Genomic DNA, 27,377 nt, shown 5'->3' on the forward strand with positions numbered 1-27,377 from the left:
TATATAAAATAGTCTAGCTTTTCAACCCTTAGAGAAAAAAACAAAAGGAGTAGAAAATATTTTAACTGTATATCAAGTTGGAATAGATGAGTGTGAGATCACTTAGTGTTCACCTCTCATTCTCTCATGAGTCCCATGTGATTTGCTCCATTCAATGCAACTTCCGCTTTCAGATATACCCATTGACTTAATATTTTAAACTATGTAATCACTTATACAAGCTTACATTATAGATTTAATCAGCACTGTTTTGGGAAAAAATCCAATTATATACTTGTTCAATTTAGGAGACAAAATAAAAAAAAACATTTATTCAACTAGTACTTGGTGCTATGCACTCTTGACAGTGGAAGATGTAGAAGTATATGTGAGGTATGACCATTATGGTTAACGAGAATAGTTCATGCAACATGTTCATGACTTTCTAATTATATGTCATTACCTCTAGGAACTGCTATAGCTGTGCACCTAAACTCAGATCTCAAGCTCCAAACCTTTTGAAATCAATAGGACTTGGTACTTAGGATTTATATTTCTTTAATGGGAGCAGACCCTTAGAAACAAAAAAATCTGTTTCAATAAAATTTCAAATAGCTTTTCAACTGTTCTTCCTAAGTTTTTTTTTCTTTGCTCTTTAATTAATTTTTCTATCTTTTCCATGTGAAAACTTAATGTATCACAAAACTACTATCTAAAATAGATACAAAGATTTCTCTTTATTAGTAATAGTACCACATATAACCAAAAACTAAAATAATGTCTAAAATACACACTGATTTATGTGACAATATTATCATTTCCACCATTCAATCAAATATTCCAAGATTAAGCATTTCCAATATTAAATTAAATATTTTATAAAATGAAAATATTTACATGATTTTTTTAGTCATTTCTTAGCGAAGATCGGGAGTCATGCCATATAGTATTAAGCTAAAGTATTTGGTGAAACACAATGAGGATTTTTTTAGCGTTATTGAGCTATAATTGGCAAAAATTGTATGTAGTCAAGTATACAACTTGATAGTTTCATAAATGCATACGCAGTGGGATGATTATCACAATCAAGTTAATTAACATATTCATCACCTCACATAGTTTCTTTTTCTTTTGTGTATGTGTGACAAGAACATGAAATAGGGTTTTTTAAAATTCTACTGTGCTATTGGTAAAGGAAAATTTTTTATGAAAGTCCATTTCTTACAGCACATCAAACTACTTCAATTTCCACAATAATAATACTGGTTTGAATTGTGATTTGTTATTCATGATTATACGATTTCACAGCATATCTCTTTTATTCATAAAGGTGCTATATGGAATATTTTAATTTTTCTAATTAAAACTAATTTTGTTTGGGACATTTTAAAGCATCTCCCAATATTTGGTTTCTAACCCTACCAAAAAGGAAAAAAATCCTGAAACCAAGATTCAAACTTGCTGGTTGATAAGAAACAAAACCTCTTAAAGTAATATCTCTAACCACACTCAGGGGAAAGTTTACTAAGTTTGGAGAACTTCAGAGAATATCTGATCAAGTATTGTATTTCATGTAAAAAGTTTGGATAACACGAAAATACTAGAATCATATAATATCCCAGGAAAATAGCTAGAAATCTGTGAACTATTTTGCAATAAAGTCAAAGCACTGGGGACGCCTAGGTGGCTCAGTGGTTAAAAGCATGTGCCTTCGGCTCAGGGTGTGATCCTGGAGTCCCGCGATGGAGTCCCGCATCTGGCTCCCTGCATGCAGCCTGCTTCTCCCTCTGCCTATGTCTCTGCCTCTCTTTCTGTGTCTCTTATGAATAAATCAATTTTTTAAAAATCAAAGCACTGTCAGGATCTGACTTTACTTCACTGATTTAATGAGTTACATCAAGACATCTGGTAGAAGAAAAACTTTGTTGAAATAGACAATATATATGGACACTATTTATATGGCATTTTCTGGCATATTTTATATGGCAAAACTCTGTATTTCATATATATATCACCACCACACTGAAATGGCTTATTACAATAAAATTTTGTTTATCTGATAAAGTAAATATTATGCTAGTCTAAAATATATTTAAATATATTTCTTTACATAAATTGTTTTTATTAATATCCAATTTATTTAGTCACAAAATGTTGGTCGCCATCAACTAAAATAAAACTGTAATAATTAAAAGAAATGAATACGTTTTTTTCATTCCACTTCCCTATACGTCTTCTATTTTAAATATTTTTTCCAAGATTAACAACTAACTACATTGATTTTAACCTCCAATCAAACTGGAGGAAAATCACTGAAATAGAAAAAAGGAAAATATGCACTACTTGGTTCACCTGTGCCAGAACCTATAGTGACCTCTTGTGGTAAATACTATTTACAGAGCTTTGGAGAACAATACAACCTTTTCCTAGGCCAGTCTCTGGAGAACATAGAAGTATTGTTCCTCCATGCTAGCAAACAGTCATTAACATGGAAGTATAACACAAATATTAACTGAACCAAAGGATTTCTTGTTGGAAGTCTACTCAGTCACTGACAATTAAAATATTCATAGCTACTTTCTTCTATTAAAAAATATAGTGTCTTACATGGCTTTTTCAGTAGAGTATTAAAAGGATGGCAGCTGGGTACATGGGGTTCTTACATACCTTACTTCTGAAATCATACAAAAGATAGCCAAAGAGGACAATTTCTAGTGAAGGCAAAGGTGAACTGGGATAAGCAGTGTTCTGGTCAGAAAAGCATTGCTATTTATTACATAACACAGTGTGGGCTCTAGAGCAAGAGACAATCTGCTGGTTTATTTATAAATATAATTTAGGAAGTGATCAGTATAATGTCAACATCTTTGATGTATTAAAAGTAAAAGTGATACATTGTAAGACCTGGGCTAACCAAGGCTTCAAACACTGTGTGGTTCTATCACTGTTTCCTCAGTAGCAGCTTACATGTGAAAGAAAATCTTTCAAGAAAAAATATCAAGAACTTTATACCAAAAAAAATCATATTTTCACCATTTCTATTACATCGGATACTACTAAAAAGGTATTATACTTTTTTGTTTTATTTTTAAATAACTAGTTCTCTATTTCTTCTCCTATAGGTTCCCCTTTAAGATCTGTTTTTATAAACGTTAATTATAAGCAATTTTTTTTAATTTTCCTGTAAAAGATGACTGAGTCAAGAAAGTGCTTATACAACATAAATATCTCAAGCTAATGGAAAATTGAGTATATTGAACTTCTTCTCTTGCAGGGTAAGTGGTTGAAAAAATACTACCTTTTCTGTTTTCCTGAGTCCTTTTTTTTTCCTCTAAAGAGAAAAACATTTCCAGTTTTTCATAAATGTTTAAAATATTAAAAAACAATAACCAAATTATAATAAAAGGATATTAAATTTGGTGTGTATAATATTTCAAAATGGCAACCTAGTTCACTGTCATGGAAACTAATCAATTCTGCCTATTTGTTAAGGAATTAAAAACAAAATACAAATAAAATGTGCTACCCAAAGACATAGTCCGGTTGAGGGCCTTGGAAATGTTTTGTGTTGTTTTGTTCTGTTTGAATCTAAAATCTCACCTATAACTCTTACATATTCTTGCTTTCTTTCAGGTATTTACCCTCTACTCACAGGTTTACTTCTCCCGACAGCCCAATGTACACTGATGAATAGCTTGCATCAGTAATTGAAATTTAAATAAGGGAAGATAGCCTAATAATGTGCCAGACTCCAATTCAGTCAACAAGCACTTTGGGCTGAGGCCCTCTATGAGATATTTCACAGATGTAATGAACTCATCACATAGTTCCCAAACTTTCCATTCCTCGCAACTTATTTTGAACCTCCTGGCCAAAAATGTATCTAAACCTTGCTATTATACCTATACATTGACCTTTACACTTCTTAGACCATAACTACTAGAATCACATGTTAAGAATTACTGTAATTACTTTTATTTATCTAAAACTGATCTTGTCCTTTATCTTAAAACTAAAAAGAGGAATTCCCTACTTGTACCATTTGGGGATTCGGCCATAAAGTATGTTTGTATCCAATCTACTCAATGCCCTTCATTATTTTGTTTTATAGACTTTGAATCACTAGTAACAATTTTAAATGCTTCTCCACATCAGACTGAGTCAACCAAACAAGGAAAATAAAAATCCAGTCTCAAGAGGTGTAAAGTAACAGCAAGCAGCAGCTAGTGCTACTACAGGGCACAGAATACAGCACTGTTCATCTGAGGAATTGCAACTGAAGAGTTAGGAACTTTATTAGGAAGTTCTCCCACTTAAAAGCTACATCCAAATAGACCACACTTTGTGCTCTTTTGTTCCACATCATCAAGAAGTTCTCTGATGTCTAATTGGCTGAGATTTCAGTTCATTGGTAATATCCATGGACAAATAAGTGCCTGATGTTTTTTCTTTGTGTCCAATCCTCTTTCAAATATGATATCCCTCCCTTTTTGCATCTCTTTCTGTATTTCTGTTACTTTCCACATCTCCCTTTTGCTCTTGTGTGTGTGTGTGAGAGAGAGAGACAGACAGAGACAGAGACAGAGACAGAGAGTTTTTCCCAGTACCTCCATCTTTGTATCTGGGTAGATAGCTGTCTGTATGTTTATTTGTGTACATCTCTCTGTATAAATTTCTATTTCATATGACACTCACTAAAAGATCTGATCTTCTCCTAAGAAGAAAATGATGCTGTATCAGAAGGAGAAGCATTTCATGGTGTAAAGGTAAATAGGCAACCCCAGCCTATCTTTCTTCACTTTCTTTCTTTTCCACTAAAGCTCTGCCAACACTTCACTTTCAATGTGGTTAAGTTAGTGAATAATGAAATCTTCACTGTGACAAACCTCATCCATCTGTGAGAATCCTGAAGGGAATTTTCTCTGTTAGTCTCAATTAAACAATTTCTCAGAATGAATTTTTCTATTTCTCTGCCAAATTATATAGAAATGGCAACAACTGTGGGATACTCCCACATGAATGTGCAGACCAATTTAATACTATAATTCTCAATTTCTGGGGTTCTTCCTGTAAAAGTAGTACTGAGACTTTCTAGTTTCTACTACCTACACGTGCACATATACTTACCTCACATGACCAACACATTTCAAACAAGGCTCAGAGTTTTGAGCAGTGGCATTAAAAGCTAGCCATAAGCAATGAGAAGTGATATTTTAAATGCCAAAACAGATAAATTTTCATTTGCATGTGGTGTTTCTATTCATGGAAAGAAACATTAAACCAATGAAGCAATTACATACATGAAGTGTCAAAAAGATAAGACATTCATTAATTTGGATGGTAAATATAAAATAGAATAACCAGCATAAGCAGATATTTCTAAGTCACATTAGGGTAAAGTCTTAATTTCCTAGGATATCTTCAATAAAAGATATTCTAAAAACTGTCTCATAGTTCCAATCTATAGAAGAAGTTTTGACCAAAGATGCTTTATTAGTAAATTTCAGCCAAGGAATTCTCATCTTCTTTCTGGTTATCATGTAGAGGAACAGAAGGTCTATGGGTTTTATTTTGTAAGGCCTTCAGTGAAAAGTTCTCTCACAGACCAAATTGCATGGAGTTGAAATAACCCAAGAAGATAAGAAACCTGAAATAAAATGTTTGTATCTTAAATAGTTGATCCCAATAACCTTTAAATTTCCCAAACGGGTTATTTTAATAGTAACATACCCTTGTACTCTAGATCTTCACTTAATACCCGTAAAGGTAATGTATAAATAAACATAGAAATTGCCTACCATTGTGAATTTGTATTTTATATTATCATTAAAAAATCAAAAACACATTGAAATCACACTGGAATGGCTAAAAATATTATAGTTTTTAAAATTAGACTAAGACTATTTAGCTACTTTTTCAACTAAAAAGTCTGTTCTAGGCTTGTATAATACCAGGTGTTGACCAAAGTGAAAGAAATAAAGTCACAAGCTTCAAATTAAAGCCAAATATCATATCAGAGATTTATGAAAAATACCTTGGTACACTAAATATAGATAGTCCCAAAATCAGGGGAAATATTTGCAAGCTTAGTTTTAGAAGAGATCCTAATCTAAGAATTAGTATAATCTAGTCAACCAATTCAGGGTAAGCATAATTATATATATATATATATATATATATATATATATATATATATATTTTTTTTTTTTTTTTTTTTTTTTTTTAGCGTGACCCTCTCTCAGCTACTAGGCAGAGGGCTTCTTGAGAAAAGAAGTGTCTCTACCATTTCTTTTATCCAAAGGACTCCAGAGAGTGTCTGTTGTATATGGCACCCAAATAAATATTGTTTCAATGAATGAGCAAACAAGGAATTATGGAAGTGCATAGAGTATTTCCATTGCTCTACTATAATTAATACACCAAAATATCTTTCTCATAAGTCTCCAAATAAGAGATCTCAAAAATAAAATAACAGGCCTCTGAAGAAAAAAATTTCAAAGGATACTTCACATATCTTGCTTATAAAATTGGAAATTATATAAAAGAATTAAAAAGACATGAAAGATGTAGAGTTCAGTAACATGCAAAGTTTATAAGGTCTTAAAATGTGAACTATATAATGATCCCTATTCAGAATATCTTGGAGGAAATGAATTTATAAATGCTTGGCATTTTAAAGGCTCTTTAAGGCAAGAAAACCTTACAATCAGTAGCAAAGTGGGATGGCATTTTTAAAAATCCTTTCCCCAGTTACTTTTAAAGCACAGATGTATTGCTTCCCTTTTACATTTCTCATCTTCAAGTCAAATCAAATATATCATATAGACTAATACAGACTAATGCATAATGAAAAAATTTTAAATAAAGAAACTTTAAACAGGAACTTAACCACAGTAATTGCCTTCCCATTTTTTCAAGTACTGACTCAATTAGGTTCAACTCCAGCTACTCTTCCCAGCACAAGGGTCCTTTCGGCGATGCTCATTGGGCCCAAAAGCCATTCCAGAGACTTAAATCTTATTAAGTAGCCACTTTCACAGCCATTCCCAACTTGAGGGAAAGGCTTCCACTAAGATTAACTCTAAGAATTTGATCAATCCCTGAAGTCCTCTTGGGGGGAAAAATGTGGGGAAAGGGTGAATAAGAAATGCATTCCTCATCAAAGCAAAACTCAACTTTATTCTCCAGGTGAACCTACACCCTACCAGCTCTGCCTTCCCTTCCTCCCGTTCTGGGCTCTGGACAGGTGGGAGCGAGGTGAGTATGTCTTGGAGAGGGGATGCAACTAACTTTCCTCCACCACCTTATTCTGCTCCCCGCCCCACACCAGGGCCAACTCGTAACTGAAGCCACCAGGTAGGGCTGTCTGCACCCCCCTCCCCCTTAGGAGAGGGATGGGATGGGGAGGACGGGGGGCGCGCGTGGGCAGGATGGAGGTGGGGGTGTTCTGAACTGCAACTCTTCTTACCACTGGAGCGCCTGACGATGTTCTCCAAAAATGTGTTCTGCGGTGCCACCAGCCCTCTCTTGCCCCCCGGCATCCTGGGTCTGGAGAGCGGCGGCCAGGATCCGCGGCGGGGGAGGGGGGGATGCAGGACGAGAAGGTGGAGGAAGAGGAGGAAAAGGTGGAGGAGAAGATCGAGCCGAAAGAAGAGGGGGCGCGGCGGCGGCGACGGGGTCCCCTGACTGTGTCTCCAGCCCGACCCGGATGAGCAGCTCTGGGGAGGAGGACCAGGCAGTTCATGGTAGTAGCGCTCCCCCGGCCGCCGCTGCCCAGACTGTGGCGGTGCCGCACACGGGGCTCGGGAACTGCAGGCTCCGCGGGGCACAGTGCGCCTGCGCCGCCCCCGCTGTCGCTGTCCCGCCGGTGCCGGTGCTGATGCTGCTGCTGAGGCTGCTGCCGCGGCGCCGCTCGCCCGGGCGCGGACTCAGCATTTCTCCCGCTGCCCCGCGCCCCGGGGCCGGGGGGCGGGAAGAGTCACCTCAAGCCCTCGCTCCGCCGGTCCCTCTCAGTCCAGCTCCGGACCCGTCCGCGGAGCCCTCCGCCCCCCGCCCCGGCGCCCACCCCTCCCGCGCGGCCGGATCGCGGCTGCCCAGCGGAGCCCAACTTCAGCCGGGGCTGTGCGCCCGGCGGCCGCTCCGGTCTCCCCGGAGATCCCGACAAACGTTCGCCGTCCACTGGGGCCGCGGGGCGGGCGAGGAAGCGAGAAGCGAGCGGGATGCCGGAGGCAGCCGCGGGCAGTCAGTCGGACGGTCACATCTCAGCTCCCGCCGCCGGGGTCCCGAGCCCCGGCTGCTCGCGGAGACGCGGCTTCAGGGCGGAGGCGTCGGTCGGCTCCCGCGCCAGCCGAGGCTGAGCGCCGAGCGGGGACCGGCTGGGCGGCGCGCGGGGACGCAGAGCAGCCACCTGACGCTGCTACCGCCCCCCTCCGGGCTTGGGCGCCCGAAGCTCCACTCGAGAGCTGGCGCCACCCGCCCTGCCCCACGCCCAGGAGCCGGGGCCGGTTAGGGTCTGCGCGCAGGGCCGGCGCGCGAAGGGCCCCTGCGCCTCGGGCTGGAGCCGGCGCGCGGCGGAGCCCCCCTGGGCCGCGGAGCGCGGGGGTGAGCCGCCAGCCCCGCCGCCCGGGTTAAGTTGCGGAGAAGGTTGCACTCAATGCGAGGAGTAGGGGAAGAGGGTGAATAATTCACACCGGAGAGAGGGCGTGCAGCCGGCAGCATTCGTGCTGGAGAAGACAGTAGAAGCGGGGGGAACAAAGCAGCGCGCGGTGGGGGGCGGGGGAGGGGGAGGCGGGGAGAGGGGCAGATGGGCAGGAATCTAACTACCCTCCAGCCGCTCAGAACGCGGGCAGAAGTGAGACCTTGAGAATACAGGGGCCGCGGAGAAGGGACAATGGCATGAAGCGCGGACGGAGCGCGGAGGCAGGGAAGGAAGAGAGGAAGCTCACGCCGCTGCGCCTTCTTTTATCCAAGGCGGTGGTTCTCAAAGTGGTCCCGGACTGGCGGGAGCTCCTAGGAACTTGTTAGAAATGCAAAATGTAGGGCTCTACCCCAAAGCTAGGTAAGTAGGGACGCTCGGGGCGAGGGCCAGCAATCTGTTTTAAGGAAGCCCTCCAGGTAAAGGTGATGCGTTCTCGCTCAAGTTCTCAGAAGCGCGGATCGAAGGCTTCCCCTCCGGCGGCTCCCCTGGGCCTGTCCAGAAGGAATGACTGCTAAACAGAGACAAGGACCAAGAACAGAAAGTGTGCGCTGCAGCACAGTCAGAAGGCAAGGCGAAGGACAGTGGCACGGGGGTGTCCCCTTTCGCTGGGGTCGTAGTATGCTAGGTAACCAACCCCCTTGGAAATGGTCAAGGCTAGGTTGCTGTGAAGCAGCAGGAATCCTCAGGTTGGGGTCCGAGGAAACTTCTGCTCAGCTCCGGCCTTGGGCAGGGAGGAAAGAGGGAAGGTGTCTGACTCTGCTTAGAAACCCCTAGATTACCAACGACTGGCCTCGACTTTCGATCACTCTCTCTCCAGAGCACGGGGGCGGGGCGGGGGGAGGCCATGGTCTGTGACGGAGAGACGTATGAATACACAACCAGGATCCAGGTTGTAGCCTAAGGTCACCTCTTGCCTCTCTTCTCTGAAATTTCCACCCATTTGCCCAGTGCTGGGGGTGGCTGAGCAAACCCAGAGGGTTGACGCAAGACAAAGAGAGCAGTTTGCTCCGCTAGGATTCCTTCTGCAAAAAATCAAGAGACTGTGGAATAAAACTAGGCTATTTTAGCTTTCTACTCAAGTACTGCTGGTGGTGCAAGTTAATTCCCCTACAGCTAGAACGTCTTCTAAATACATGGGGGTGTATTTAGTTAAATAACAAGAGACTCAGGCACACATTGGATCCTTCTAATCTGCCTGCCACCGGCAGGAGTGAGAGATGCTGCTGAGGTTACAGCTTCCTCACTGCAGTTGCCAGGGTGTGTGTAAGCAGCAGAAGTGGAAAAGCGTTCTTAAACACACATGACTGGCTTCCTCCCTCCCCCATGGGTCTTATATAACTTGTGTTTGTGGGGACTAACCTAATGTACAGACACACCATGGTCCTAGACTAATGAGACAGTCACAGATTGAGGTGGTAACAGACAGACTAATCATATATATATAATTTTTTATATTTTATATATAACATGTGTATATATATATATATTTCATGTATTGCTATCCTAGACTTCTAACATGATATGATAAATCCATCATCATCATTAACAGGAAATACTTCAGATCTATATGTTCTTTTGCACATCATCAGCTGCCCACATCTCGCCTCTGGGTATTGATATAAAATCTCTGTTTCCCAGCATTTCCCATCTAGTATAAATATCCTGTGTTCCTAATCACTCCTCTGTGGGTGTATTAGCTCACACTTCCCAAAGAGGAAACTCTTTTGGACTCCATTAAGAAGCAGTCACACAATTACTGGTAGAACTTCCCATTTATTTCCATCTGCAGATTTAATTAAAATGACATTTATCTTTTCTTCTTTGTCCTTAACTGTATAGCATTATAACTTTGGGGTTATTTTAATCATTGTAAAAAAAAATGGTAGTTATAAAGTCTTAAACCTTTGGTTTCCACACTTCTCTTAATCTTCTAGTTTAAATTTCCATTTTACCCAGGAAGAAACCAAGACTCAGAGACTCAGAGACATGGGGTGCCTAGCCCAAGATGGTACAGTGCTTTAGAGGCTGCACTGAGCCTAGAAATCAAATCTTCTAACCCTGTAGCAAGAGCTCCTTCTAAATAATAGATGCGGCTGATAGAAAATAATCTGCTGTTGGGTAAGTACTGGTAACGATAAGCAACATCCAGTGATCTCTATTGCACCACTGATTTTGCAGCTCTGGAGAGACGAGAAACCTCTGGCAACAATTTGCAAGCTCCAAATCAAAATAGTTAAGGAAAATAGAGTGGCACCGTACGGACTGACTAGCCCTAAGGAACGTGCTGGCAGATGTCAGCAAGGTGCCAATACAGCATTTTAAAAGTGTTTTGCAGACACAGTCCATATGTTGTAATCAAATTGCAGGATTTAACAGGTGAGAGAGATAGGAATAAAGAAGCTTCAATGTCACACAAAGGACTTCTTCTTGTTTGTTTCATTGCAAAGATTCCATTTTGAAGCAGGATCATTTGTTCCTTTCTTCTTTCTTGAGGCGTTGTCATTATAGTGGTGCTATCTGTGAGAACCAAGAGTTCTGATGCCCAGAAGTGTTCGCTGATGCCCAAGTCACAGCTCTGAAATGAATGGATGTTAGCTGAACTGCAGGTGCATTCCAGTTTAACAGCAACCAACATAAAGGTGAACATTAGAAATCTGATATATTACGAGTGGTGGTTTGTATTACTACTGGTTCACTGAAGGATTCTTTCATCAAGCACCCTTCTTTGAAGAACTTTTAAATGCAGTTTATTTGACAATAGTGTAATTCTATGTGAACTCTCAGAAATGCATTAGAAGTAGGTCCAGTCTGACTTGATGTTGGACTCCTTATGTGAAAATAGCTTACCTGCTACTCTCTAGGGGAATGATATTTCTCCCCATCTCGAAGTTTTGTTTCTGAGATAACCATAGCATAGGTCTAAGGTCAATCTGCGGGTCAGGAGCTCTGATGGAGGAAACGAGGCAAAGAAGAAAAAACAGGGCCAGAGGCTGCCCTCCATCTTGGCCTCCAGAGTTGGTATGATTAGCAGGAGAATCAGTCCCAACCATTTTCTGCTCTTAAACCCATTTCCCAAGTGTCACTCTCTGCTTCCCCTCAGAGCCCTGCTCTAGCTTTAGCACTGAAAGATCCAAACATTACTACTCCGTTCCTTTGCATGCACAAAGTCCCACACTTCAATTATAACCTTCCTCCTTTTCCTCTTCTCCATCCCTCCCCAATCTAAGTTTGAGAAAAAGCAGAATAGGCAACAGAATAGAAAGCAAAATAGTGCATAGAGGTTCAGTGCTTAGACTCAGGACTCAGACTGCCTGGAGTTTAACCTTGCCCCATGCTAGCTGTATGACCTCAAGTAAGTAATGTAACGATTTCCCCTTCTGTAGAATGGGGATAAAAATGATCTACTTAGTAGGGCTGTTATGAGTGTTAAAGGAGTTTCTATTTGAAGCCATTAAAATAATATCCGGCATGTAACAAGTACCATATACGTGTCTATAACATAAAATGTTTTTAGCCCCTTCTGCTTTCATTTGCAGTAAAAGCTCTAGGTGGTGATCATTACTAATGTTCACCAATATCCAGTTGCCTTCTCCACCTTCCTGAAATTAGTTGTGGCCATAAACTAGTTCAGATTTCGGATCAACGAAATGTGAATGGAGGGAATGTGTGTTACTTCCTGATAAAAGCAAATAAGAGCCAGAACTCAATTCTTAGTGCTCCTCTTCCTCTGCCGCATTGACAACGGAATGCCAAACAACACAAGGGAAATAGCTGCCTGAAGAGTCACCTAGACCTGTGGTGACATCATAGAAGCAGGAAATAAGCTTTCATTAATTAAGACCCAGAGATTCTGGTATTATTCGTTACTGTACTATAACCTAATCTACCCTGACTGGGACAGGTTATGAACTCGCTTTAGGTGCAGGAAATTAGGGAAACACATAATTCCCTGACTGTCCATTAGAATCACTTGTGAGTCTGTAAAAATCCCAACATCCAGGGCACGGCCCCCAGGCCAGGTAAATCAGAATTTCTGAGCATGAAACTCAGACATCAATAGTTTTAAAGTTCCCCGGGTGATTTCAGTGTGCATCGAGGCGGAGGACCACCATCCTAGAGCAACGCTGCACTCTGCAGGAATCTCCAGGATTTAGATATTGTGCCAAGATCCTCAACTCCTTAGCATCAGACCTACAGTTCGTTACACATACCCAGCAAGACTCGGGCCTAACTGCGAGTTTCTCCATACTCGTAGCTACTGGGCATCTGAGGAGAGAAATCTCCAAGACTGATGCACCATAAATTCAAGGTCTCCAAACCACCTGCCTTCTCAATGCAGCCCAATCCTTCTATATGTTCCTCATCAACTACCCGTTTCGTTCTCTGCAGTAGCTTTTTCAAAGCTTCTCCTGTGTCTTCACACCTCAGATGTCACCCTCACACCTCTCAGTCTCAGAAGATGACTCACAGAGAACAGGTCATGCTGCCAATCCTTAGACCTTCTGATTTGCCTCTCTCTCTCTTTCCTTTTCGTATTTCTTCTAGGTGAATAGGAAGCGATTTCCTTTACCACCCCTCCACCAGTGCTCTGCATCTTATTCACTTGTGTCCCTGGAGAAACCTCACTTTACTAACTGTCCTCCCATCCCTTCATGTCAATTTGTCAGAAGAGTACTCTCCACTTACGCATCTCCTGTCCATTCCTTTACCTACTGGGGACTGGCCTCCATCCCATCACTTCTCTTGAAACTGCCTTCCCAAAGACCATTTTTTCAAATTGCCAAATCCAGTGAGGCAATTTTATTTTGAATTTTACTTTACCTGCCTATGACATTTGGTCTGCTTACCACTCCTCTCTTCTTGAAACAGTCTTTCACCTTAGACTGAATGGTTTTGAATACTGATTATGTGACCTTAGCTTTTTAATTAACCTATATGTGCCTGAGTTTCTTTATCTGTAAAAATGGAATAGTAATACTGCCTACCTCATGACTGATGTAAGAATTACATGAGATTGTACAGGTGGACAGTCTTGTACCCACATTTCTCAACTCGAATACTTTAAAATCCTAAACTTTGCTTTTCACAAATTTATTTGCCAGAAAAGCCTGACATGAACTGTCAGGAGGCTATTTGTAATTTTTCTTTATCCCACTTGCTGTGAATATTGACATGTTTTGCTGTATACATATTAATGTGTTTAATCACAGGGATCACCGTCACTAACTGTGATAGAAAAGATACAAATATACGGAAATCCACAAGTTTCTGAATTCCAAAACACAGATATCATTCCTGAAACTCTAGACACACATGCCTGTGTGCCGACTGGCTCTCTCTGTGAGGCAATTCCATAGGGATCCCTAATTCAATGTATCCAAAGTTTTCTCCCCCTCCAGCGTTTCCTATCTCAGGAGTGCCACCTCTACCCTCCAAGTTGTCCAAGTCAGGAATTTAACACTTTTTTATCCTTCTCCCCCACCTCCAATTATGCTCATTCTGCCTCCCATGTTTCTCTTGAGTATCTACCGCTCACTATTATTCCTGGCACTACTTGAGATCAGGGCACCGCCTGTGCAGTCAGAGTTGAGAATTATTGTTCCTCTAATTTCTTATACTTAAAACAAGTTCAGAGGTGCCTGCATGGCTCAGTTGGTTAAATGCCTTTAGCTCTGGTTGTGATCCGAGGGTCCTGGGATGGAGCTCAGTGTTGGGCTCCCTACTCAGTGGGGAGTCTGCTTCTCCCTCTGCCCCTCCCCCTGCTCATACTTTCTCTCTCTCTCTCTCTCTCTCTCTCTCTCATAAATAAATAAAATATTTTTGAAAAATAAAATAAAATAAAATAAAATAAAATAAAATAAAACAAGTTCATAACTGCATCAATCAGGCTAGATTAGGTCATAGTGCAATAACAAACCGTGTCAGAACTCATCTTGGCAATTGTATTGCTGCAATGCTCCCCTGACCTTATCTCCTTGTTTCCTGGCTTTTCCTTTCTTCCTCTGCTCTGTCCCCATTTCTGAGCTCCACCTCAATTCTTTTTTTATCCTGTACTTCTTAAAATCTATTCACGTTGCTCTTCTAAGTTCCCCCATTGCCCTCAGGTGAAAGTCCAAAGCCCTTAGCTAGCCTTTATCTATCTATCCCTGTCTGACTCCTGCTTACATATTTATTCTCAGCTCATCATTTCCATCATTGCCACCCCATATCCTCATACTTCCTTGTTCTTTTTTATTCTTTGTACTTACCATGCTCTTTCTTTCTTCCTTCACCTACATCCTATGTCTCCAGGCATATTCCTTCAGATCATGGATAAGATATCATTTCCTCCAAAAGGTCTCTTTGACTTCCAAGACTGGAAAAGCCCTTCCTGTGTCTTCTCCTGGTGCCACAACATGCTTTCTTTACTGCAGCTGTTGTCACACTGTTGTAAAGAAAAGATTATAAATACAGATGAAACCCTAGGTATCTCCTCACCAGCACTACTACTAGCCACTTTGGCATCTTAGTGAGAATTAGGAAAAGAAGTCTCTTGTGAACAGCACAGGACTAAGGCCAGGCACACCAACTGGTGAAATGATTATGACCTGGATTTCACCCTTGATGGGTACTCTTGGTAGAAAGAGGAGGGAAGTTTTCTAGATGAGAGAACTAGAAAAAAGGAAAAGCATAATAGTAGGAAAGCTCATGATGTGTGACACAAAACAAAATAGATAATTCATATTTAACAAAGAGAAATGGGAGGCAGAATTGGAGGCATAGTTAGGGGCTCGTTGGGCCAGGCTAAGGACTTTGGGCTTATTCTATGGGCAAGGAAAGACATGTTTTGAGTAAAGAAGTGACATGGTATTTTACGAGAAGGAATTTGTATGCAATTGGGGACTCATCACCAAAAAACATTTTGTAACTCCATATGGTGATGGATGTTAACTAAACTTATCATGGTGATCATTTTGCAATATGTACAACTTCAAATTATTATGTTGTATATCTGAAACTAACATACTACATGTCGATTATATCTCAATTGTCTTTAAAAAAAAAAAAGATGCTTTGGAGAGAGAAAAGACCCGGATTGGAGAAATTGTATGAGAAAACCCTGCATATGAATATTTTTGTTTTTGTTTTTTTTTAAGATTTTATTTATTTATTCATGATAGACATAGAGAGAGAGAGAGAGAGAGAGGCAGAGACATGGGCAGAGGGAGAAGCAGGCTCCATGCAGGGAGCCCGATGTGGGACTCGATCCCAGGACTCCAGGTCCGCGCCCTGGGCCAAAGGCAGGCACTAAACCACTGAGCCACCCAGGGATCCCCGACACGATATTTTTGATATATTAATATTATCTCTCCCTAAATCTCCATATTTACTGATACTCTCTTGTTGCTATTACACTGTCACTTCTCACAACAGCTCAGCTCTCCCTGGTTTTAGAATTTCAAAAGCCTAAGCATTGGAAAAACAGAAATGCAATGTGTAAAATGCTATAATAAAGGTTATGTGTATTCTTACCAGGTGCTAGAATGCCCTAAGTACTTTACATGCATTTTTTCATTAAATTCTGGGTTTTTTTAGAATTTATTTAGAGAGAGAGAGAAAAAAAAAAAAGTGCAAGTGGGAGGGGGGAGCAAAGGAAAATGGTGAGAGAGAATTCCAAGCAGACTTCACGCTGAGTGTGGAGCCCAAGGCAGGGCTCAATCCCAGGACCCCAGGATCATGACCTGAGCCAAAATCAAGAGTCTGATGCACAACTGACTGAACCACCCAGGTGCCCGTAATCTCATTTAATTCTAATAGAGTAAAATAAAATTTCATCCAATCCAACAAATATTTATTGAGTATTTATGTACCAGGCACTCCAGGAGGTGTTTATATTTCTCCCATTGTATCAGAAATGAAACTGAGACACAGAGGAATTAAGTAACTTGCACAAGGTCTCCAAACCAGTATATGATACATCCGGGATTCCATACCCAGATTTTCAGAGCCCAGAAAACCCTTCCATTTAACCATGGCACTATACTATTTCCCAAAAGATCTGGAAATAAGTAACAAGAACCGGTTATCTCATATGTTCCCACTTCCAGGCTAGATGAGAAAAAATTCCCCTATGCTAAGAGAAGAGAAACAGCTGGAGAGAAAGCAAAGAGTAAGAAAGTTCTGTCTCTACTGCAATGTAGACAGACCCCTGTATTTCCAAGGAAAATAATTAAAAAAAAAAAACAATAAGTCTATAGGAGTCAAGACAGAGACAATCTCTCCCTACTCCTGGGTAGCAACAAGACCCTGGAGAGGAGGAGATGGCTGAGTTGAATGACTAAAGACATAGGATCTTAATTACCACAGAGAAATTACCCAAACCTTGTGGGAACGTGGACTTGAACATAGCGGAATGATTTTCCCATGCACTAAAGGGTCACCCAGACAGCAGAGAAAGTGAAACCCAGTGAAATTAAATCACTTATATTATTAGTTTTACCCACCTCTCTCACAACACTGTGAACTCTTAAAGGTCAGAGATCAAGTCTTCTGCATATGTTTCTTTAGCTCTGATTCAGCACCTAGAACATGCAGGCTACAAAATACATTGATTTGTTAATTACTCAATGTTTTGGGGAATATTTTTGTGTAAAATTAAAAATTTTCATTTCTACCCACACTTTACATCATCCACTACAATAAATTCCAAATATGCTATTAAGTTAAACATGTAACAGTTACTTAAAATAGGTTTCTAAATTATTTTTGAAGCATAAGAAATTATAAATAACAGGGTAAAGCAGTTTTGAGAACATCAAAACTCTATCACCTGCACACACACAAAAAGCATAACGTAGATGAAGAGTAATTTGAAGGAATGAGAAAGATTATTCATAATTCATATGATCAAGACTCCTGAAAGACTATTTCCTCATATGTTTTGTTGCTACTCAGATGTGATAGCTGTAGACATAAACACTTTTAAATTTAATCTGCATTATTTATAATCTGCATTTTCTCCATCACTCTGTTAAGTTTATATCATTGACAACGCAATAAATCAAATCCTGATTTGTAGCATTAGCTGATTTCTGTAGCTGACTTCAAGTTTCTAATGTGACATTACTAAACATGGGGTTAGAAATTGATGCACACTAGCACACCATTATACAGAATTTCTGCCTTACAGATATAACTGTAAAAGTAATGTCAAGAATACAGATAATAGTAAAACGTAGTACCATAATTTAGGAAGTGACAAGTTTTGGGTATTGACTATGTTTATTTTTAATACAATTTAATTAATTGCAAATTAATATAGTTTAATCTTTATTAGTGACTATGTTTCACAACCCACTCACAAGATCCCTGCAAATTTAAAGGTTGGCTCTCACAAGCAGGTACAAGCTGGTTGCAGCACAGCACAGAACATAGGGCTATTGCTGGGTGGACATTTCCCCGACTGGATGGAGAGGGCCTGTCTGCAGAACAAAGGCCACTGGCTAGGGGAAGCCCTGCTTGTAGGGACCAACAGAAGGGATTCTGTATGGGGATCTTCTCAGTTTTCTTTTTTGCTCTAGCTAGATGGACCTGAGTTTTTGTTGCCACCAAATATTCTTGGTGGCAGGGCCCTCCACTTGTACTACTTTCTTACTTCCATTTCTTAAAATGGCTGCACACAGAGGGTATTGCCTCCATTTTACAGGTGAAGTATTGTGGTTGTTAAATGCTGTCCCATTGAATCCTCAGAACAATCTATCTATAAGTTGCCTAGATGCCATTTTTCCTTGTTCTCATTTTTCTGATAAACCATGAGATGTTAAAAGTGACCTGCTCCAAGGCAGGATTCAAGCCCAGTTCTCTTTAACTACAAAACAATTTCCTCAGCTGCATTCTCAGCAAATGAAGGGTTAGTTAGCAGTGAATAGATCAGCATCTGTAAGATGACTAAGCTTTTGACCTAAAGAAAAGAAAAATCTATCCACTGGATTCCTACACCTTCAACAAAATAGTTACATCATTGGCAAGCATGTAAATTCTATCCTATACCTATTTTTCTCTTTTTCATCAAGATAAATGAAAATACCAACCCAGATTCATATGGGAACTACACTATCATCAGGGACAATCATAGGTCGACCACAGACTCAAGAGTTAGGCAAAAATCCATGAAAGTATCCTGTGAGAATCAACAAGCTACATGGAATTTATAATAAAGAATGCTGACATTTTACTATGACTTGAAAATTATGTGCTAAACATATTTTACTTCAACAGAATGTATAATAAATTTAAATGTGTGTATATACATATATAGGCATTTTTAAAGTCAACCAGACTCAGCTATTAAACATTGACCCACATGCTAGTGCCTAGATTCACCAATTCTGGGTTTAGCAATCCCAGTTCAAACAGAAAACTTTCTTCCCAATATCTCAACACCAGTCCAGAGGAAGCTCCCAATTGGCACTACCTATGGTACCAAGAACAGTTGCATAGGGGATGTGGTATAGGAACTGGCTCAGCCTGGGTCATGTGCTGGGCAAGACCATGTTTGATCATCTCACTATCGGGACAGGCACAGTACCCCAAAAGTAAGAGAGAAGCTGGACAAACAAAATCAATAGACACCCATTACAGTAGTTCCTCAGTAAATGGTAGTTACTATCATGTGAAACAGTTCTGACCTTTTAATCTCAGGAAAGAAAATTAGCAAGTTACTCACTCTGTAGTATCTGACACTAAGGTTAAATAATCTCCAACTCATTTAAATTTTGTCCTTTCCCCAAGGCATCAATAGAGTTCTAGTCGTTAGTTACTTATGATTCATTCCTTCTTCTGATCAACATTTCTTGAGCTTCTACTTCCTAAGGAACTGGGTTAGGTGCTGTGGATCCACTAAGTTTACTCTAAATTTGATAAATGGCAATCTAGCCTGATCACAAGCCCATCTGTTGTGTCTCAAACATCCTGTTCTGAATATGGCACCACTTCTTTAAAAAACAGTTTATGCCACCTCAGCTTCAGTAGGCTAATTGAACCAAACATGTTCAAAGAAGCAAACTCTAAGAATAAATTCCCAAATGTCAGTGCTGTCTAGGAGGAATGAAGAAACATATGGGATCACAGCCATTCTTCAAATTATTCATGCCAAGGTGTCTGAGGGGGCTGGGCTCCAGAGAACAGCTTTATGCCTTCCAGAAAAGTCCTATGGTCATGTAATTCTAATTGTAACCTTGAAAAAAAAGATTGCACATTTAAAAAGTCATTGCAAAAAAAGATTCTTAACACAGAGGGCCATTATGTTATATTCCATTTGCAGTATAAAACAATGTCATAGCCTTAAAATTGGGCAAGAAACGTCCTTTATTGTAAGAACATCCTTTGCATGTGAACATAATGAAAGCCATCCACCCTGTACACCATCTTTGGGGAGATCAGGCTGGTATCTTCTCTAGAAAGGACAATAGGGGTCTTTGAAAAACTATGGCATGCATCTTACTTACAAAAGTGAACAAATGTCTCTTATGCTAGAAAGAAATAGATCAAAGTGGCTCAGATGTGTAAACCAGAGGCAGTTAAAAGAGAGTTTTTTGTTTAAAGGATATGGGCCAAAAAGAAAACAGACACTCAGGAAGTTAAAGAAATCAGCTCAGCTCAGATCAGGAAAGAAAGAACAGCCTAAAATAGCCTGTGCAACTGTAGGCCAGAATCTGCATCATGAGCTAGGAGGATGGGAGAAAGGCTAGGAAAGGGGTTGGGGGCCAGGCTTGAGTGCCAGCCGCATGGTAGGCTCTACATCAGCTCTTTGGCATAGGTAATCACTTAATCCTCAAAAATTTCAAGATAGGTATTATTTATCCTCACATTATAGATGGTGAAACTAACACTCAGAGATGTCAATAATTTGCCTAAGGTCACACAACCAGTTAAGTGTTAGAACCAGAATTCAAGTTCAGAACTATTTGGCTCCAAACACCTATTCCCATAGGCTGGCTTCAGTGAAACTGGGTAGTAAGCAGTCCAAATCCCAATATCCAAAGGGACAGTGGTGAGCTTGATTCCAGTGTGGCTGTTATTTATACCTTGGAGTGAAACATGGGAGAAAGCTCTAGATAGTACAGTATTTTTAGTCAGATGGGTGAAACAGGCAGAGAGGGGTAGAAGGACAAATAGAGGAGACCCCCTAACTGAATAGAGGCAGCATCTTGGCCAATGGCTAGGGGTGAACCTGGAGATGAGCCTAGCTTCAGGGAGAGGGGCTGGTATGGCCATAGTCAGAGAACCACCAGTCCTCACTGGCAACTAAAATTCAAACCCTAACTGGAAGCCGAGCCCCATCATATGGAGTAGGCACCAGGGGAGGGACATGGGATGGAAGCTATGGCTCACTAGGCTACAAGCCTCTAGTACTCATTCCAGAGTCACTGCAACATGGGCAGCAGGACCACATCTGGTGGGTACATACCTCTTAGGTCCTAAGACCATCTCAGCCTCTGAGTAGAGTTAAACCTACAGGTTAAATGTCTTCAGCACTGGTACCCAAGCATGATTTCTAGTAGAGGAGACAAATAATGAGCAAGAAAACCAATAAACAAGTAAACTATTCAAAAGTCAAAAAAAGATCTAAGAAAATAAAAAGCCTGAGACCAGACAAAAAAGTTAAGAGGAGGGGGATACATTTTAGATTAAATGCTCAGAAGAAGTCTCTCTGTAGATGTCACATTTAAGCTGCAGATCAGGAGATGGAAAGAAGCTAAGCCTGACAGGGTAGAAGGAAGAGCAGTCCACGCAAAGGGAACAGCTCTTGTACCAGGCCTCAGGTGAGAAAAATGGGGGACCTTAGAGAAACCATAAGAAAGTGGGGCTGGAGCAGAGTGGTAAGTGGGAGAAGGTTGCAAAGTGATGTTGAACATAAATAAATGCAATTGCATTCAGTTTGTAGACCAAGGCAAGGAGTTCAAACTTTTCCTTGCAGAGTATAAAGGGGAACCACTGAGGCATTTATAGGTGGGATGTGGCATGATTGCTTTGTGTCAGGAAAGAGCAGGAGAGGAAACCATGAGCCCAGCAAGAAAGCTGTTGCCACAATCTAGGCAAGAGGTGAGAGGATGCTGCAATTAATGAACAGTGGAGAAAGGATGGGGATAAGGTGGAGGTGAGCTGGGAGATAAAATCAATGGAGACTCGTTGATGGAGTGGATGTGGAAAGTAAGAACAGAGGAGGAATCAGGACTAACTTTTCTGTTCCTGACGTCAGCAACTGGGTGAATGGTACTACTGCCTGAGATGGAGAAGATCTGTCAGTGAAAGGCAGGTTCCAGGAGAGAAATCAAGAGTTGTGCTGTGGACATTTTCAAGTTGGTATATCCAAAGTGCAGACATCAGAAAGGCTATTTGACGTGTTGAGTCTGGAGTTCACAGGAGAGATTTTAGTTCCTGAGAGCCTATGGAGATATCCCAACCAAGGGAATTCTACAGAGATTTTCTCTAAAGGCGTCTACTTGGCCTTTATTTTTACCTCACCAGTTCCACAATTATGCACATGCATTGCAGAGCGTGCTATTCTATATCCTTCCCATCTTTGTCAAGTAAAGAGTTTGAAAGAAAAAAAGAGGGATAATGAGATAAGAACCACAGCAAAAAAATTAAACCCTCACAGTACTATTCACATAAGGAAAACACTAGAAAAAAAAATCTATACATAGTAGGGATCAGGCTTAAATAAGTTATTACACATTCCTTAAAGGAAATATAAGTCAGCCACTGGAAATTGATAACTATAAATCTATATTTATTTTCTGGTATGAAAGATATTCAAGTTATATGGAAAAAGTATTTTATAAAACAACAAATGCTATATAATCATATCATTTATTTGTTAGAGAGAGATAAATTAATAACCATACTGGTATGATCCCTGCCTCCTGAAAAAAAACCTTGAGAAATATATGTACATCAAAGCTTAAATAGTGGTTACTGTGGGTGAGGGAATTCTCAGTGAATTTTACTTTCTTTTTCATATTTTAATGCATTACCAGGTTATTTTTACAGTGAACTATATGGCTATGCTTTTACATCTGTCTTTATAAAAACAAAAACAAAAACAACCATTTTCACTTAGGAAGAACCAAACAACAGTCTGGAAATTTCAGGTGGAAGCCAGAAAGAGCCAGGCTGGCGGCCAGCTGCTCTGCCACTGCCATGATCAAAACAGTTTGTGTTTATTCATTTCAATTCAATTCAACAAACACAGCTCGTGCACCTTTTCTGGGCCAGATTCTAGTTAGATGATAAGGAAGCACATAGATGAACCCATCTTATTCCCAGACCTCAATAAACTCACAAGAAAGTAATCTGGCTTTGATACACATTTATAGAAGATTATATTACTTTGCTAGAGCTGCCATAATAAAATGTCACAGATTGAGTGACTTAAATAACAGAAGTTTATTGGCTCATAATTCTCCAAGATCAAGGGGTCAGTCAGCAGGCTGGGTTGCTTCTGAGGCCTCTCTACTTGGCTTGCAGGTGGCCACCCTCCTGTTGTATCTTCACATGGTCTTTCCTCTATGTGAATCCATCCCTGGTGTTTCTGTGGAGATACCCGTCAGAGTGTATTAGGGCCCACCTTTAAAAACCTCATTTTAACTTCATCACCTTTTTAAAGGCCTCATCTCTAAAAACAGTCATAGGTGTTGGATATTATAACTTTCACATATGAATTTTGAAGGGACACAATTCAGACCATAACAAGATCCACAAAATTAAAATTTCAGTGGTAAGATTCCTATTTATTGTGTGACTTACTATTGATACCTCTTAAATTTGCTGTGTAAAATATGAACCAGATATTCAGAAATATCTTACAAAACACTTAAGAAGAATAATCATATAAAGAAAAACACTTAATAAGAATAATCATATAAAGAAAAGTATCTTCTTATAAAATGATTAGATACCACAATGACATGTTCACTATTATGCATCACATTCAAAATACAGATAAACTGACCAAAATGAAGTGAAGAAATCATGATATTTTCATTTTGGTACCTATGCAACCTAGAAAAGAATATTTGAAATAAAGTTTCCAGAGAGTGAGATTATATTTATTAACATAATAGAGCATTATAATCTATTAATAACTTCTCTAATCACTTTGTCTTATGCATAATGAGGTAAATAGGGCTCGAATAAAATCAGGGATTAAAAAGCTAGAGTGAGGGGCACCTTGGTGGCTCAGTGATTGAGCATCTGTCTTTGGCTCAGGGCGTGATCCCGGGGTTCTGGGATCGAGTCCCACATCAGGCTCCCTGCAGGGAGCCTGCCTCTCCCTCTGCCTATGTCTGCCTCTTCCTGTGTTTCTCACTAATAAATAAATAAAACCTTTTTTTAAAAAAAAGCTGGAATCATCTACAAAATTTTAAAAAATTGTATGTCATCTTCAAAAATTCTCATTTTGTTCAAGAATACTCAAAATCCATTCTCCCTTAAACTGTATTCCAAAAAATAAAAAAATAAAAAATTAATAAACTGTATTCCATACGGAAGAAAACAGAAAGCACTGCCTAATTAGAGAAAAGGTGGCTTCCCAAGGGATTTAATTGAGCAAACACCTAACATAAGGTAGCTGCCCGTGGTAACAAAAATCAAGTAAAGGACTCTATTCTAAATTGCAAACAGGCTTATTGCTTCTCAGCAATATTCAACATAATGCTAGCAATATGTCTTCTTTAGCACACTCAGAAAAATAATAATTAATTAATGCAAAAATATCCCCTTCCTATCTTGCCTTCATTCTCTTTTTCCAAGATTCTATCTGTAAAACAGGAAAAGAGCCAGTAGGACTGCCAAACAAATAGCACTTACCACCACAGTGGCAGGTGTAGGGAAATATTCAGTAGATGTATAGTAGACATTTGTTTGCTCCCTCTCTGAAATGTATTCCTCTGTAACACCAAAGTTCCTCTGATAGTCTCCAACTCCCAGTCTCTTGTCATATGGTATAGATGGCCTTGATCCTAATACACTACCAATTCCAGGAGAGGAGTTTATTTGGTTTATGTCAATCAGCATCCCATATCTACTTTGTCCACAGTGATTGGTTTAAATATGAACATATTACTTAGAACCAGAGATGTGAAAAGATCGAACACTCCTGGGAAGTAGAATCTTTCTCTCTCTCTCCTAGTTGGTGGATTATAAAGCCTAGAATTAAAGAAGCCATTCTGGTACCTAAAAGGCAGAGCCTGGAGCTATCATGAGTTAATAGAGTTTCTAATTGGACCCCACACATGCATCCTTAGCTTCTAGATTTGATTATCTGTTAGGGTGACATACCATTCCCTTGATTGTTTAAGCTAGTGTGAATTATGTTTTCTGTCACTTGTGATCAAAAGATTTCTTATGCAGTGAAAACATTGAATGAAGAAGTGATAAACCAGCCATAAAAGGGAAAGATTGCTACAAGTGTACTCTATATTCATATACTGTGAACAAGCTTACAGTATGTCATATAAAGACAAGGAAGGAAAAGCCCCCCATTTCCTCCACAAGGTAAAATTAAGGTAAATCTATCCAAAGATTCTAATACCAAGTCTTCATATAGATTTTCAATTTTCAATCAACCTATAGATGATCACTTTATAAATTCCCAGTAGAAAATATCCAATCTCAGGATAACTTGACAAGATTTGGAGAATTGGCCACACATCTCATAATTGTCAAGGATAAAGAGTTTGAAAGTAATGTAACTAAATAACAGAGTTTCCTTCAAAGGTATGATAACTTTAAAAAGAGGATAAAAGGGGATCCCTGGGTGGCGCAGCGGTTTGGCGCCTGCCTTTGGCCCAGGGCGCGATCCTGGAGACCCGGGATCGAATCCCACGTCGGGCTCCCAGTGCATGGAGCCTGCTTCTCCCTCTGCCTGTGTCTCTGCCTCTCTCTCTCTCTGTGACTATCATAAATAAATAAATTTAAAAAAAAATAAAAAAATAAAAAGAGGATAAAAATAGAAACGTGTGAAGAAGCTCATGTCAAGCAGTGACTCTTGGAATCTGGGAGTCTTGTGCCAATGATCTGGGAAGAAAGCAACCTGTTCCTATTGTTTCCTGCTTCTGACCCCAAATAGTTCTGGAAATCTTCACTCAGTCACTGTTAGTGGTGGTGATTTCAGTGACACCTTATATTACCTGTTCCAGTTACTGTGTTCCAGTACTAAAATCAATTCTAGTTATAATGATAGCATAACAAATTATTTCAAAATGTAGTGGCTCAAATTGACATCTAGTTTATGAATTTGAAATCTGAACAGGCGTTGGTAAAGACAACTCATCTCCACTTTATTGGGTATTGGCTGGGACAACTTGAAGGATGGGGATTGGAATCATCTGAAAGCTTGCTCATTCACTTGCCTACTGTTTAATGCTGGCCTTGGCTGAGACCTCAGGTGAAGATGTTGGCCAGAACACCTATACATAGCCCAGCTTCCTCACAACACGGTCATTGTTTTCCAAGAGCAAGTATCCTGAAAGGGAGGGAGAAAGGGAAGGAGAAAGAGAAAGAACACCTGTTATGGTCCCTTACTCAAATTCTTTCAGTGTTCCTTCCAGAAGACACATTCCAGTTTTTAATCTTACATCAGAGGCAGTTAGGTGAATATAAAGAAGCAGTGGAAGCCTCTGTGAATGATAAAGCCAAATCATCTGTTAATTTATTATAACATTATAATTGATTTTTAACATTATCAGAATGGAGGAGAATGGAACCTTCTACTAAGCTATAATACATAATCAGTTTTATAAAGATTTTGTCACTGATTATGCTGGGAAAAGGAAGACATGTTATGAAAAGTGAGAAAACTGACAAACCCCTAGGTCTTTAATTTATCCCATAAACCTGCATTATGATTGTCCCTGATTGACAATAGCATTAAAACCTAAAAATAAAACATTCTGTAAATACTATCAGCCTTTGTACATGAACATTATAATGTTTATTTTAGTATGAAAGATATGTGGTCATTGAGATCTATTGATATTAACCTAGATACCCCAGGAAGACTGAAATTTTCTTTTGAGTTGATTCCATGTGTCATTCCTGCATTCTATGTTTGGTAAACAAAAGAGCTCTCATAATAGCTTTGAATCAAGTAAAATATGGACAGCATCAAGAAATAATTATTTCTATTCACTTTCTTCTATATGGATAAAGGAGGAGGAAATCTTCATGTTTCCTGATGGCCTTACGCAAAAGATTATTCAAACATAAAGGCCATCTTACTAATCTTATTACAAATTTGAGGTTTGGTTTTGAGAAAGGCAAAATCAGACTTGTCAGAAAAGATAAGAGCATAGAAGTCATTAATATCCAAAGACAAGAAATAGTTACATACAATATTTTTAAATAAATAATCATAACTATTAATATTTTTAACTTCAAAAAATAAGTAATCCTCTTTTCAAGGTAATTCAAGAGTATTCAAAAAGCAGAGTCAGAACAACTTTTAATAAAAGACATCTCTGTTATCTGGACAGAAAATAACTTTGCTATGTAAGAGAAAGAAAAAACCTCCAAATACTGATTTTACTCTTTATGAATTTAACCCATGTGACAATTTGCTTTTGTTTTTCTTTATGGCTGAATACATACAATTTGCCAAAACTTTCAACACTTTTCTCATGGCTTTTCAAATCATTAGTTGTTGGCATTATATATT

General features: G+C 39.7%; 1 protein-coding gene and 1 long non-coding RNA gene across 5 annotated transcripts in view; both read right to left on the reverse strand.

Moving 5' to 3' along the window:
* The window catches only part of KCNH5 (potassium voltage-gated channel subfamily H member 5), a 273,633-nt gene extending 265,757 nt beyond the window's left edge, over nt 1–7,876 (reverse strand). Inside the window, exon 1 of the mRNA XM_038544896.1 lies at nt 7,448–7,876. Within this exon, the coding sequence (XP_038400824.1) occupies nt 7,448–7,520 (73 nt within the window). The 5' untranslated portion in view covers nt 7,521–7,876. The remainder of the gene's footprint in view (nt 1–7,447) is intronic.
* Nucleotides 7,877–10,453: 2,577 nt separating this feature from the next.
* The window catches only part of LOC102154476, an 88,322-nt gene continuing 71,398 nt past the window's right edge, over nt 10,454–27,377 (reverse strand). For all 4 annotated transcript variants that reach the window (XR_005363373.1, XR_005363377.1, XR_005363376.1 and 1 more), the window contains 3 exons: nt 17,161–17,252; nt 14,926–15,101; nt 10,454–11,252 (listed from right to left, as the gene is read on the reverse strand). This is a non-coding gene — a long non-coding RNA (uncharacterized LOC102154476). The remainder of the gene's footprint in view (nt 11,253–14,925; nt 15,102–17,160; nt 17,253–27,377) is intronic.

Source organism: Canis lupus, chromosome 8 (assembly GCF_011100685.1).
Source record: "Canis lupus familiaris isolate Mischka breed German Shepherd chromosome 8, alternate assembly UU_Cfam_GSD_1.0, whole genome shotgun sequence".
Taxonomy (NCBI): domain Eukaryota; kingdom Metazoa; phylum Chordata; class Mammalia; order Carnivora; family Canidae; genus Canis; species Canis lupus.